Consider the following 14,498-nt stretch of genomic DNA (forward strand, 5'->3'; position numbering starts at 1 on the left):
AACAACGACTGCTGGATAGGTGTCCAAACATTGTCAGGAAAGCTAAGCTAATGTCTGATTTAGGCCTGTTTTGTGGCTGGAGAAGATCTTCAGGTTTTACTTGATGTGGTGTTTTTACCATCAGCTAAACGGTTAGGAAGAAGATGAAGCTTAGTGTTGTCCCAATACATGCCCCTATACGCTCCCTTTCAGAGACATAGACAGGTATGGGGCATTGCAGGCTAACAAAGAAGCCAAACCAACCCCCATTCCAAAGGGGGGGACCCGTTTGTCCGGTTCAATTTTAATTATTTCTAAGCAAAAACAAGGCTTTGTTGGAATACTGTATAAAACCTGGAACTCAACACTATTAAAGTATTTCTGATATCAGAATCTGATTCTAATATTTCTGTCATTTTTCATTAAGAGAGCTTTGTGGATGGGAAGAGAAACGTCTTTAAACTTGGAAACAAAGTCCAGTGGTTTGATTTTTCATTTTTTTGGCATGCCCCTATACGCTATCACAAATGAACATCTCAGAAACTATCAAAATTTTTATTGTTTCATTCCTCAAACCTTAAGCTAGAGTCAAAGTGGGTTTTTTCAGTGTTAGGCAGAATTGATGAATAAATATCTCTTTATTATAAAAATGGTTTGATGAAGTGTTCGGGTGAAGAAATGTGACCTCATTGTTAATCGTTTGGTCTAATCGCACACATTCAGGAACTCCTGGGTTTCTGTATTTGTCGTAGATATTGGGATGTGTGACCCAATGCTTGAATAACTGAATGAAAAAAGCAGAAGCTCATCGCTGCAGACGGTCTTACGCGTTGCCTCTTCCATCGTAGACCCATTTGGTGGATCCAAGGCCTTCATAGTCGGAGCCCCAGTAGAAGAGACAGGCGTTGATGTGCAGAGAGTACAGCAGGTAGGTAGAGGTCCGAATTACCCTGACACACAACAACAGGTGAAACAATGGGACACGTTTGAAGAAAAGGTACAGCAGGTAACAGCTGCTGGGGTTCCTAAAGGATTTTCCTTCTGGGTATTTAAGCTTTCAGATCATGGTTGCTAATTAAGATCTTCTTGGTTCTTGTGATCTAACTGACATAAAAGCGTCACAGAGCCTTGCAAGAGGTGATTAAATAAGAGTCAAGTGGGCTAAAGGAAAAAGGATAGATGGATGAGTTTTGGATTTCTCTGGTTCCTCACCTGTAGATGTAGGCCTTCTTCATCACGGCCTCCATTCTGTCGTTGAACTCAAAGAACACCATGTACTGGAAGAGAAGCAACACTGAGAAATCTTTATCTGGACATTTTGAACCAAATAAAGCAAAAGGAAATGATCTCACCTTCAGCAGACGAGGGAATCTAAGCAGAGAGTTCACCCCAGTGAAGTAGTATAATATCTCCATGGGAAATAGACTGATGACATCCATCTGGAACCAAACATTAAGCCGTCTGCTCAGTGGATCACAACCAAACTACTAAGAATGCCCTAATTTACCGATTCAGGAGATTTACTTTAAATAGCAATAAGCAAAGAAGATAAAAGAGACGATAGAGACAAACTTGTTCTCACCTTGAACCTCTCAGTGGTCATGTAATGTTCTCTCATGTCCTTTTTATCACACTGTCAATAAAACCAGTTAAACCAGTTAAAGGTGCATGCAATGCAAGGACAGAATGAGAAAGACGTTTTTCTCTGTCTGTTTACGGACCACGATGTCTCCCCCACGGACAAACTGCAGCCTGGGCTGGAAGATGAGGATGTCTGCGATGTAGATGAAGTCACAGGTGTAGTCCATCAGCAGCCACAGGTGGATGTTCTCAGGTGTCTGATAGGGGAACGCCCAGCGGACAGGGATCAGCCACACATTCCAGTTCCAGGCCGCCACCACGAAGAACAGCCAGATGACATAGATCAGATCTGAGGGAGGAAGTGTGGAAAAGCTGAGTTTATTTCAACGCTGTTTGATGGTGGAAACCAACCGGGACACAAACAAGGAGCAGAAACTGGACTGGTCTGGTCATGAAGCAAACAGGAGAGTTCAGTTTTATCTCTCTTAGCAAAGCAGATATTCAATAGAATAAGGAATGTTCTGCTAACTTCATGAACAGAATCATCTTTGATAAAACGACACAATGGAAAACCAACATTTTACTCTGGGACAGAAACAGAATTCCACTGTTACTGAGATGGATTCCAATTAAATTCTATTCAATCTATTTCTATAGCTCCAATTCACAACATGTCATCTCAGGTCACTTTATAGATCCAGATCAACCAGATCATCCAGTCAGATTGATTCAAAGTTTTCTATCTAAGGAAAACCAGCTGATTGCATCGACTCATTGACTCTTCAGCAATCCCTCACACTAAGCATGCTTGTAGCGACAGTGGAGAGGAAAAACTCCCTTTGAACAGGAAGAAACCTCCAGCAGAACCAGGCTCAGTGTGAGCGGCCATCTGCTGAGGCCCACTGGGGTTCAAGGAGACATTCTCTCTTCTCTTTCCTCCTTTCCTACTTTAAATATTCTTACAGTTGACAGCTCGCCTTTCATTGTACCAGAAATGTGCCTGGCCAATGAAAGCTATTCTCACAGTCGGTAAATTTGGCATTCAGTCTGGTAGTTGTCTGTTTCACCTCGACATGGTGGACAACGATTTAACGGAGTGAGTCGTGTAACTGTATTTATACTGGTCCTATACCCAGTTCAGGGTGTCCAGAGGTGGCTGGATCCCTGCAACCTTAAGGTAAGGTATGAAGATATTCTGGAGCTCAGACTGTAGCAGCAGGGAAATCAGAGTAAGAAAACCAGCAGAGAGAGCACCAAAACCAGTTGACCATGTCCCCCTCTGGAGCTAAGTAACCACAGCGGCAGATTGGAGGAGGACAGAGGCCGATCAGAGACGCTCGCTGGGCAGAGAGCGCCAGAGCAGGGAGAGGCTAGCCTCTTGAAGCTAACTGTGGAGGATTAAAAGAGGACGGCTGTACACTGGAGAAGCCCAGCGGGCAGAAAGAATGCCAGAGCGTTCAAGGCAGAATTCCCTACTTCATCCTTTGCCAACAATATTTTGTTTCTTCTGCACTGGGTTTGGCTATGTAAACGCACACAAAAGCGGTCCGTCTACTTCTCAGACGCAGTGGGACTCTTCACCTCTCTCTGCTTGCCTCACTCTGCTTTGCTCTGCATCACCCCAGGGTCGCCCTCTACATTGGGATAACACCTTTAGTGTGCCCTATGCTCCTGTACCCTGCATCACATCCTCCTCCAGACCCTTACTGCCTGAGGAAACACGGATTGACAAGAAATTTGCTTTGTGTCAACTGCAAGTTTTGGTTTGTTCTATACACCCTGATCACACCATCACTATGCAGCCTGCACATCAACTCACTCCTGAATGTGCCTCTACACGGGGATAACGCAGGGATAATCGTTTGCTCCGGTGGTTCCGTGTGAATAAGAGTCAGAGGATCCAGATGAATCAGTTTTCCTCTGGTGTAAAACACATACAAAATGCAGATTTTTAAATATTCATATCTTAAATGTTTTCATTGAGACCCAATAAGAACCAAATGGTTTTCTGAACAAGCTTTGCAAATTCCAAAAAGGTTTTAAAAAAAGCAAAATCAATCTCTGGACTTTGTTTCCCAAGTTTGAAGATGTTTGGCTTCCCATCCAGAAAGCTTTCTCAACTCTAACGTTTGGAGCAGCGTTGACTTCATGGCTTCGCTTTCTGGATGGGAAGCCAAACGTCTTCAAACTTGGAAAATAAAGTCCAGTGTGTTTTTATTTCTGATATTTTGGAATGACTATTATCTGGATGACTGAGAACCTTCACCAGCAAACTGGCAAATAAAGCTCTGATTCCGGTTTTAAAGAATCAGGATTTATCCTTTACCTCATGATTAGTCAGAAAGGTCACCAGAAGCTGAGCCCTGGTTCTGGTTCTGGTTCTGCTAATCAGGCCCAGCTTGACTGAGCACAACCAGACACATTTTGCAATAACAGCAAGCTAAGGGGAATCTTGATGAAGTACGGTCAGGAAGTTCTCACCTGTGAATGGGTCAATGCTGGAGGGAAAGCGATATTCCAGGATAGCTCGCAGCCAGTCAGGCATCGGGGGAAGATGGGGTATTTTCACTGGATGCCCCAGGAGCTCAAACTGGAACAGCTCTTCCTCTTCTTCTGGCGCTGCTGCTTCTTCCTTCTTCTCTTCTTCTGGAGGAGGCGGTGGAGGAGGAGGTGGTGGAGCTTTGCTAGGAGCTGCAGGGACCAGGACTTAAATGTCAGTGGTAGCATTGATAGCTGAGCGTTCAGTTTCAGATCGATTAAACCTTTAACCTCTAACAGGGTTAGAACTTTAAAAGACTTCAAACTTTCTACACAGCAGTAAAGTCTCTTTATCCTTTGGAAATAATCTGGACCCTGCATTCTTCTCTACAGGTTAAATTCAGAACTTTCTAGGCACTGCTTTTGTGACTGGATCTCCAGATAAATAATCTGAATCCAGGGTGACGTACATGCTGAGGGACTCTCCTCCTCAGACTCATCCGGATCCACCAGGCGGTCCTTCTGTCTCTCAGTCCGACCTTTAAAAAGCTTAACCAGCTCATTCAGGCGCTCCTGGATCACAACGCTGCCGATGCTGGCGGCAGAGAGAGGACGCATCCTGCAGGAGCAGAGGATGATGATGAGGATAACAGACAGAGCCGGAGGAGGAATCTATTTTTTTTTTTCGTATTTCTTACTCGTCGTCTGCAGTCAGCAGGTCTCCCTGACTTGACCAGGTCTTCAAATCCACCTTCAGTAGCTCCTCATCATCCTCGCCTGCAGACAGATCAGCTCTGGTGGAGAAAAACGCATCAAGCAGATAATTTATCTTCATCTCCCATAGATTCTCTGACTATACAGGCAGAAAAGAGCTTTGGGAAGTAGGACCTAGAACACCTAGAAGTTTAGTGTAGTTCACCCCAAAATCACATTTATTTTATTGATAAACTGCATAAACTGGATCTATGTGATGCTTTTTTTCTACACTCTGCTTCTTCTAAACATTTTTATGTCATATCCTTTTAGTGAAAAATGCTTCACTTCAAAAGATCTGTTCATGGAGGAGCTTCCAGCTTCTCTATGCTAAGCTTCCATCAGAGGCGGATAATCATGGAAGTAAAACCATGAATAGAGATTAGTTTCAACCATTTAAATGTCCGTCTTTACAGCACAGACTGGGAGAAAATCACTGGGTTAATGCGGACAGGATGAAGGAAAACTAGGCAGGGATTTTATCGGCTCGCCATGCTTCTATAGATAAGCTATGCTAGGTTGGCTGCCTTTTTATGTCATCATGACCTCACTAAACTCCCGCCACTCATCTCAACACGTCGCTGCGGCCCTCAGAGCTTTTATGGGGACAGCGTTATTATTTTATATGGAATTAAACATAGTGTGTCTTTTAATTACTTTGTTAAAGTAGCTGTTCAGTATATAATAAAAAAAAAACAAATCTATACAGATTTATAACTAATTTCACTTTGTGTAGAAAACAACAGAAATAAGGAAGTTAAGTTATAGTAGGATTATTTAAGCATATTTGATTCCTATCGTCTCAATCCTCATCGCCCTGCAGGGAAGCAGCTCAGCCAGTCCAACGATGACCCTGACCACTCCCCTTTCAGAGGCATAGGCCAGTATTGCAGGCTGACCCCTTAGCAATGGAGTGGACCTTCTATTGTTGAGTTTCTATGTTTTCTCAGCCATATCAAGGCTTCGTTGGGCTACTCTATAAAGCTTGGACCTCAACGCTAATCCAGACATTTTTAGTTGAGAAAGATTCCTGGATGGGAAGAAAAATGTCCTGTGGATTGTCTTTTTTCACTTCTTTGGAACATATTAATAGCAAATTTAAACCAGTCACAGTTACAGACACTGCAGAGCAAAGAAAAACGAAGCCTCCGTCTCCTTACAGCTGAAGACTCACTATGTCCCCATGATGACGGAAACATTGAGGCACATGACGTCAGCCAGTATGGCGGAGCAGGGACCCCCCCCTGAAGCCCCCCTGAAGCCAGGCTTTCATTATTTAATCATTCTCTATGCAGACGACTCTGTAATTTACATGTTCTTATGTTCATATTTCCGACAGCTGGACTTTTAGCTTGTCCCTAAATTAAATGCTGTTAACAGGGTAACAATCCTCTCATCCTCCACTTTGCCATTTTTCCAAGAAGACAAACACAACCGGTCTGTCATCCCAGGGACCGGTCTGTCATCCCAGGGACCGGTCTGTCATCCCAGGGACCGGTCTGTCATCCCAGGGACCGGTCTGTCATCCCAGGGACCGGTCTCTCATCCCAGGGACCGGTCTCTCATCCCAGGGACCGGTCTGTCATCCCAGGGACCGGTCTCTCATCCCAGGGACCGGTCTCTCATCCCAGGGACCGGTCTCTCATCCCAGGGACCGGTCTGTCATCCCAGGGACCGGTCTGTCATCCCAGGGACCGGTCTGTCATCCCAGGGACCGGTCTCTCATCCCAGGGACCGGTCTCTCATCCCAGGGACCGGTCTCTCATCCCAGGGACCGGTCTCTCATCCCAGGGACCGGTCTGTCATCCCAGGGACCGGTCTCTCATCCCAGGGACCGGTCTGTCATCCCAGGGACCGGTCTGTCATCCCAGGGACCGGTCTGTCATCCCAGGGACCGGTCTGTCATCCCAGGGACCGGTCTCTCATCCCAGGGACCGGTCTGTCATCCCAGGGACCGGTCTGTCATCCCAGGGACCGGTCTCTCATCCCAGGGACCGGTCTCTCATCCCAGGGACCGGTCTCTCATCCCAGGGACCGGTCTGTCATCCCAGGGACCGGTCTGTCATCCCAGGGACCGGTCTCTCATCCCAGGGACCGGTCTGTCATCCCAGGGACCGGTCTCTCATCCCAGGGACCGGTCTCTCATCCCAGGGACCGGTCTCTCATCCCAGGGACCGGTCTGTCATCCCAGGGACCGGTCTCTCATCCCAGGGACCGGTCTGTCATCCCAGGGACCGGTCTGTCATCCCAGGGACCGGTCTGTCATCCCAGGGACCGGTCTCTCATCCCAGGGACCGGTCTCTCATCCCAGGGACCGGTCTCTCATCCCAGGGACCGGTCTGTCATCCCAGGGACCGGTCTCTCATCCCAGGGACCGGTCTCTCATCCCAGGGACCGGTCTCTCATCCCAGGGACCGGTCTCTCATCCCAGGGACCGGTCTCTCATCCCAGGGACCGGTCTGTCATCCCAGGGACCGGTCTCTCATCCCAGGGACCGGTCTGTCATCCCAGGGACCGGTCTCTCATCCCAGGGACCGGTCTGTCATCCCAGGGACCGGTCTCTCATCCCAGGGACCGGTCTGTCATCCCAGGGACCGGTCTCTCATCGCAGGGACCGGTCTCTCATCCCAGGGACCGGTCTCTCATCCCAGGGACCGGTCTGTCATCCCAGGGACCGGTCTCTCATCCCAGGGACCGGTCTGTCATCCCAGGGACCGGTCTGTCATCCCAGGGACCGGTCTCTCATCCCAGGGACCGGTCTCTCATCCCAGGGACCGGTCTGTCATCCCAGGGACCGGTCTCTCATCCCAGGGACCGGTCTGTCATCCCAGGGACCGGTCTCTCATCCCAGGGACCGGTCTCTCATCCCAGGGACCGGTCTCTCATCCCAGGGACCGGTCTGTCATCCCAGGGACCGGTCTCTCATCCCAGGGGACCGGTCTGTCATCCCAGGGACCGGTCTGTCATCCCAGGGACCGGTCTGTCATCCCAGGGACCGGTCTCTCATCCCAGGGACCGGTCTCTCATCCCAGGGACCGGTCTCTCATCCCAGGGACCGGTCTGTCATCCCAGGGACCGGTCTCTCATCCCAGGGACCGGTCTCTCATCCCAGGGACCGGTCTCTCATCCCAGGGACCGGTCTCTCATCCCAGGGACCGGTCTCTCATCCCAGGGACCGGTCTCTCATCCCAGGGACCGGTCTGTCATCCCAGGGACCGGTCTCTCATCCCAGGGACCGGTCTGTCATCCCAGGGACCGGTCTCTCATCCCAGGGACCGGTCTGTCATCCCAGGGACCGGTCTCTCATCCCAGGGACCGGTCTGTCATCCCAGGGACCGGTCTGTCATCCCAGGGACCGGTCTCTCATCCCAGGGACCGGTCTGTCATCCCAGGGACCGGTCTCTCATCGCAGGGACCGGTCTCTCATCCCAGGGACCGGTCTGTCATCCCAGGGACCGGTCTGTCATCCCAGGGACCGGTCTCTCATCCCAGGGACCGGTCTGTCATCCCAGGGACCGGTCTCTCATCCCAGGGACCGGTCTCTCATCCCAGGGACCGGTCTCTCATCCCAGGGACCGGTCTCTCATCCCAGGGACCGGTCTGTCATCCCAGGGACCGGTCTGTCATCCCAGGGACCGGTCTGTCATCCCAGGGACCGGTCTCTCATCCCAGGGACCGGTCTCTCATCCCAGGGACCGGTCTGTCATCCCAGGGACCGGTCTGTCATCCCAGGGACCGGTCTGTCATCCCAGGGACCGGTCTGTCATCCCAGGGACCGGTCTGTCATCCCAGGGACCGGTCTGTCATCCCAGGGACCGGTCTCTCATCCCAGGGACCGGTCTGTCATCCCAGGGACCGGTCTGTCATCCCAGGGACCGGTCTCTCATCCCAGGGACCGGTCTGTCATCCCAGGGACCGGTCTCTCATCCCAGGGACCGGTCTGTCATCCCAGGGACCGGTCTCTCATCCCAGGGACCGGTCTGTCATCCCAGGGACCGGTCTGTCATCCCAGGGACCGGTCTGTCATCCCAGGGACCGGTCTCTCATCCCAGGGACCGGTCTGTCATCCCAGGGACCGGTCTGTCATCCCAGGGACCGGTCTGTCATCCCAGGGACCGGTCTGTCATCCCAGGGACCGGTCTGTCATCCCAGGGACCGGTCTCTCATCCCAGGGACCGGTCTGTCATCCCAGGGACCGGTCTGTCATCCCAGGGACCGGTCTCTCATCCCAGGGACCGGTCTGTCATCCCAGGGACCGGTCTGTCATCCCAGGGACCGGTCTGTCATCCCAGGGACCGGTCTGTCATCCCAGGGACCGGTCTCTCATCCCAGGGACCGGTCTGTCATCCCAGGGACCGGTCTCTCATCCCAGGGACCGGTCTGTCATCCCAGGGACCGGTCTGTCATCCCAGGGACCGGTCTCTCATCCCAGGGACCGGTCTCTCATCCCAGGGACCGGTCTGTCATCCCAGGGACCGGTCTCTCATCCCAGGGACCGGTCTGTCATCCCAGGGACCGGTCTGTCATCCCAGGGACCGGTCTGTCATCCCAGGGACCGGTCTCTCATCCCAGGGACCGGTCTGTCATCCCAGGGACCGGTCTGTCATCCCAGGGACCGGTCTGTCATCCCAGGGACCGGTCTGTCATCCCAGGGACCGGTCTGTCATCCCAGGGACCGGTCTCTCATCCCAGGGACCGGTCTGTCATCCCAGGGACCGGTCTGTCATCCCAGGGACCGGTCTGTCATCCCAGGGACCGGTCTGTCATCCCAGGGACCGGTCTGTCATCCCAGGGACCGGTCTGTCATCCCAGGGACCGGTCTCTCATCCCAGGGACCGGTCTCTCATCCCAGGGACCGGTCTGTCATCCCAGGGACCGGTCTCTCATCCCAGGGACCGGTCTGTCATCCCAGGGACCGGTCTCTCATCCCAGGGACCGGTCTGTCATCCCAGGGACCGGTCTCTCATCCCAGGGACCGGTCTGTCATCCCAGGGACCGGTCTGTCATCCCAGGGACCGGTCTGTCATCCCAGGGACCGGTCTGTCATCCCAGGGACCGGTCTCTCATCCCAGGGACCGGTCTGTCATCCCAGGGACCGGTCTGTCATCCCAGGGACCGGTCTGTCATCCCAGGGACCGGTCTGTCATCCCAGGGACCGGTCTGTCATCCCAGGGACCGGTCTGTCATCCCAGGGACCGGTCTCTCATCCCAGGGACCGGTCTGTCATCCCAGGGACCGGTCTGTCATCCCAGGGACCGGTCTCTCATCCCAGGGACCGGTCTGTCATCCCAGGGACCGGTCTCTCATCCCAGGGACCGGTCTGTCATCCCAGGGACCGGTCTCTCATCCCAGGGACCGGTCTGTCATCCCAGGGACCGGTCTCTCATCCCAGGGACCGGTCTGTCATCCCAGGGACCGGTCTCTCATCCCAGGGACCGGTCTGTCATCCCAGGGACCGGTCTGTCATCCCAGGGACCGGTCTGTCATCCCAGGGACCGGTCTGTCATCCCAGGGACCGGTCTGTCATCCCAGGGACCGGTCTGTCATCCCAGGGACCGGTCTGTCATCCCAGGGACCGGTCTGTCATCCCAGGGACCGGTCTGTCATCCCAGGGACCGGTCTCTCATCCCAGGGACCGGTCTGTCATCCCAGGGACCGGTCTGTCATCCCAGGGACCGGTCTGTCATCCCAGGGACCGGTCTGTCATCCCAGGGACCGGTCTCTCATCCCAGGGACCGGTCTGTCATCCCAGGGACCGGTCTGTCATCCCAGGGACCGGTTCTGTCATCCCAGGGACCGTCTCTCATCCCAGGGATCATGGAACGGATGCCATGATACTTCAATCTTCATTGATAAGGGAACAGGTGTAATCTAAGGTTCTGGTTATTCTCAGTTTTCTTCAGTCAACCAAACAGTCTGACCAGGTCCAGCTTTACTACTCACAGAAATATTCGTGCCTCTTCTGATCTTTGGAAATTCTCTGTTTTCCGTCTCCTTTTGTCATTTATGGGGTCTTTAATCTTGTTAACATATAACTTCTTCCCAATGATAGTGACCCATAGATGATCCTGTCATAAATTCATGTCCTTGGCATGAATGATCGCCTTCTTTTACTCTGACGCCCTCAGTAAACCTATGAAACATTTACCTGCACCTGCACCGGCGCACCCCTTGAGGCCAGCCTGGCTGTTACCCTACTCTGGGACCATCAGAGTGTTGGCCTCGGGTTCTGGGTGTGTTATTCCGGGAGTTCAGGTGTGTCCGTGTACCCCTCCATGACCCGCTCCTTCACCATGGAACTTCAGCTTCTGCAGCTCTCGAGAGAGGACCACAAAACAAGGTTGGTGCTCTCAGGGAATGTCGGCGAACCGCAGGGACGGCGTGAATCAAGAACACTGATCTAGCGTCAGACCAGTCTGCTGCTTCATCAGGGACCGTCTACAGCAAACACTTCTGAAGCACTGGGAGCTTTTTAAGCCCCAGGAGATTTTTAATCTGATAAAGTTAAAAAATGATCAAATCCAAGTTAAGTAATTTACCTTATGATTTGGTTTTAGACACACATTAGAATTAAGTCAATCACCACTGATCATCAATTCAGCGTTTCCTTTTTACATCAGTAACTAGTAACAATATCTCCTCAAAAACAATAAAAATATAAACCAATCAGGGAAGCACTGGTTCTGTCATACCAGGGAACGGTCTGTCAAACTGGGAAACGGTCTTATCCAGGACCGGTGTATCCCAGGGAACGGTCTCTCATCCAGGGACGGTCATGTAATCCAGGCCGTTCTTCATCCCAGGACGGTCTGTCATCCCAGGGACGCGGTCTCTCATCCCAGGGACCGGTCTGTCATCCCAGGGACCGGTCTCTCATCCCAGGGACCGGTCCTGTCATCCCAGGGACCGGTCTCTCATCCCAGGGACCGGTCTGTCATCCCAGGGACCGGTCTCTCATCCCAGGGACCGGTCTGTCATCCCAGGGACCGGTCTCTCATCCCAGGGACCGGTCTGTCATCCCAGGGACCGGTCTGTCATCCCAGGGACCGGTCTGTCATCCCAGGGACCGGTCTGTCATCCCAGGGACCGGTCTGTCATCCCAGGGACCGGTCTGTCATCCCAGGGACCGGTCTGTCATCCCAGGGACCGGTCTGTCATCCCAGGGACCGGTCTGTCATCCCAGGGACCGGTCTCTCATCCCAGGGACCGGTCTGTCATCCCAGGGACCGTCCCCAGGGACCGGTCTGTCATCCCAGGGACCGGTCTGTCATCCCAGGGGACCGGTCTGTCATCCCAGGGACCGGTCTCTCATCCCAGGGACCGGTCTGTCATCCCAGGGACCGGTCTGTCATCCCAGGGACCGGTCTGTCATCCCAGGGACCGGTCTCTCATCCCAGGGATCATGGAACTGGATGCCATGATTAACTTAACAATCTTCAGTTGATAAGAGGAACAAGGTGAATCTAAGGTTTCTGGTTTTATTCATCAGTTTTCTTCAGATCAACCAGAACAGTTCTGAACCAGAGGTCCAGCTTTACTACTACAGAAATATTTCTGCCTTCTTCTGATCTTTTTGGAAAGTTCTCTGTTTTCTCTTCCTTTTTGTCATTTTATGGGTTCTTTAATTTGTTTTAAATCATTATTTAAACTTTTCTTTCAATGATATGTGACCCATAGATGATCCTGTCAATAAATTCATGTCTTTGGCATGAAATGATCGCCTTTCGTTTTACTCTGAACGCCCTCATGTATAAACCTATGAAACATTTTACCTGCACCTGCAACGGCGCCCCCTTGAGGCCAGCCTGCTGTTACCTGATCTCTGGGACCATCAGAGTGTTGGCCTCGGGTTCTGGGGTGGTGATTATTTGCGGGATGTTCAGGTTGTGTCCGTGTAGCCCCTCCTGACCCGCCACCTTCACCTTGGAAGCTTCAGCTTTCCTGCAGCTCTCTGAGGAGCAGACCACAAAACAAGTGTTGGTGCTTCAGGGAATGTCGGCGAACCGCAGAGACGGCGTGAAATCAGAGAAACACTGGATCTGAGCTGTTCAGACCATCTGCTGCTTCATCAAACCTCTACAGCAAACACTTCTGAAGCACTGGGAGCTTTTTAAGCCTCCAGGAGATTTTTAATCTGATAAAATGTTTAAAAAATGATCAAATGCAAGTTAAAGTAATTTACCTTTTATGATTTGGTTTATAGACACAGCATTAGAATATAAAATGTCTCAATATCATCCACTGATCTCATCTAATTCAGCTGTTTCCTTCTTTTACATCAGTTAAACTATTAACAATAATCTCCTCAAAAAACAATAAAAATATAAAAACCAGATGAAAGGATGACAGGCACTCTGGATTTTCTCAGATAGATTTATTCCAACAGGAAGGAAATCTGGGGAAATATCACAGAAAAGCTGTAGAGAAGCTGAAGGAAAACAAAATCAATTTAATAAAGAAAGAATTAATTAAACTACAGGCAGTTTTAGAATGACTGAGAGGATCTAGGAACGGGGGGGGGGGGGGGGGGGGTCCATAGATTATTCCTAATGAACGCAAAATTCTGTTTATTGAATTTATTAAATGTTTAAAGAGATTTAAAGACGCCAAAAGCTGCAGAAACATCTTAGTTTTACAATTCAATAAAAAGTCACTCTTTATTTATGCCAAATTACATTTTTCCAAACTTCTAGTCTGGGTTTATATTTCTTTATTTTTTTAAACCTGATGTCATTCAAAACTAATTTGTTTTTTGTTGTCAAAAAGTTAAACTACTTGAAAATCCTTGATCCATTTATGGTCCATATTTACCGTCTGCTTGAGTTTTCACAGTTTCCATCTTATTATCATGAAAGGTGTTCCACTTGGTCCCATCCTAAGACCCTGTTTTTTTAAATTAAATAATCTTGAACTTAATTAATTTTGAAAGTATATTGTACATCTAGAGTTCATTTTTGGATTAAATTTGTTTAACAGAAACTTCTTTAAGTAACAAATATGTATGTCCTTAGGTTTTGTTAATTTCTAAACTTGGTATTCCTCATTATGAATGATGTCGGTGTGTGTAATAATTGTAATTTGGGGATCAATAATATAATTTGTCAGTAAGTTTATCTTTCATATTGAAGCTGAAACGTGTCAAAAGGTTCATAAGAAAAAAACAGTGTTTTGGAATATTTTTAATCAAATACCGAATACTTTACTTAATGACATAACTTTTCTCTGTTTAACCCTGTAATGCCAAATGTATCATATTTGATACATACGGTTTCTAAAATGTTTTGCGTCTGACACCTTTTGCATAATTTATTGGTAAAAACTTTCCTCAAAATCCTATTGTACACAATCAGATATACCTGATAACAGATGGCAGAAGACTACACAAAAAATAATATTGACTTAATAAATAATTAATATCAAAAATGTATTTCTGTTTTTTCTTTTTAAATATTTTGTTAAAAGGCCAAATAAGGACTTCAAACCAAAAAAAAAGTAATTTTCTGTTTTGTTTTATTCTTGGATCGGGCTTTAAAGGGTTAATTATTCTCTATGCAGATGACGTTGTTATTTACATGTTCTCATGGAAGTTCACTCTGCCGACAGCTTGACGTTTAGCTTGCATCCAAATGAAACTTGATTAACAGGGAAACGTAATCCTCTCATCCACAGGAGGAGCCCAGATTCCCGGTGCTTCAAACACGGCGCCG

The 14,498-nt window shown here is 49.6% G+C and overlaps 1 protein-coding gene across 10 annotated transcripts in view; it reads right to left on the reverse strand.

Annotated features, from left to right (window-relative positions):
• Positions 1-14,498, reverse strand: part of cngb1a (cyclic nucleotide gated channel subunit beta 1a) — a 69,168-nt gene that overhangs the window by 5,160 nt on the left and 49,510 nt on the right. For all 10 annotated transcript variants that reach the window (XM_038304499.1, XM_038304497.1, XM_038304492.1 and 7 more), the window contains 9 exons: positions 12,607-12,742; positions 4,737-4,832; positions 4,509-4,657; positions 4,042-4,251; positions 1,701-1,909; positions 1,562-1,612; positions 1,332-1,418; positions 1,192-1,256; positions 807-929 (listed from right to left, as the gene is read on the reverse strand). In XM_038304499.1, the coding sequence (XP_038160427.1) occupies positions 807-929; positions 1,192-1,256; positions 1,332-1,418; positions 1,562-1,612; positions 1,701-1,909; positions 4,042-4,251; positions 4,509-4,657; positions 4,737-4,832; positions 12,607-12,742 (1,126 nt within the window). The remainder of the gene's footprint in view (positions 1-806; positions 930-1,191; positions 1,257-1,331; positions 1,419-1,561; positions 1,613-1,700; positions 1,910-4,041; positions 4,252-4,508; positions 4,658-4,736; positions 4,833-12,606; positions 12,743-14,498) is intronic.

Source organism: Cyprinodon tularosa, unplaced genomic scaffold (genome assembly GCF_016077235.1).
Source record: "Cyprinodon tularosa strain WSP-4 unplaced genomic scaffold, ASM1607723v1 ctg534, whole genome shotgun sequence".
Classification (NCBI taxonomy): domain Eukaryota; kingdom Metazoa; phylum Chordata; class Actinopteri; order Cyprinodontiformes; family Cyprinodontidae; genus Cyprinodon; species Cyprinodon tularosa.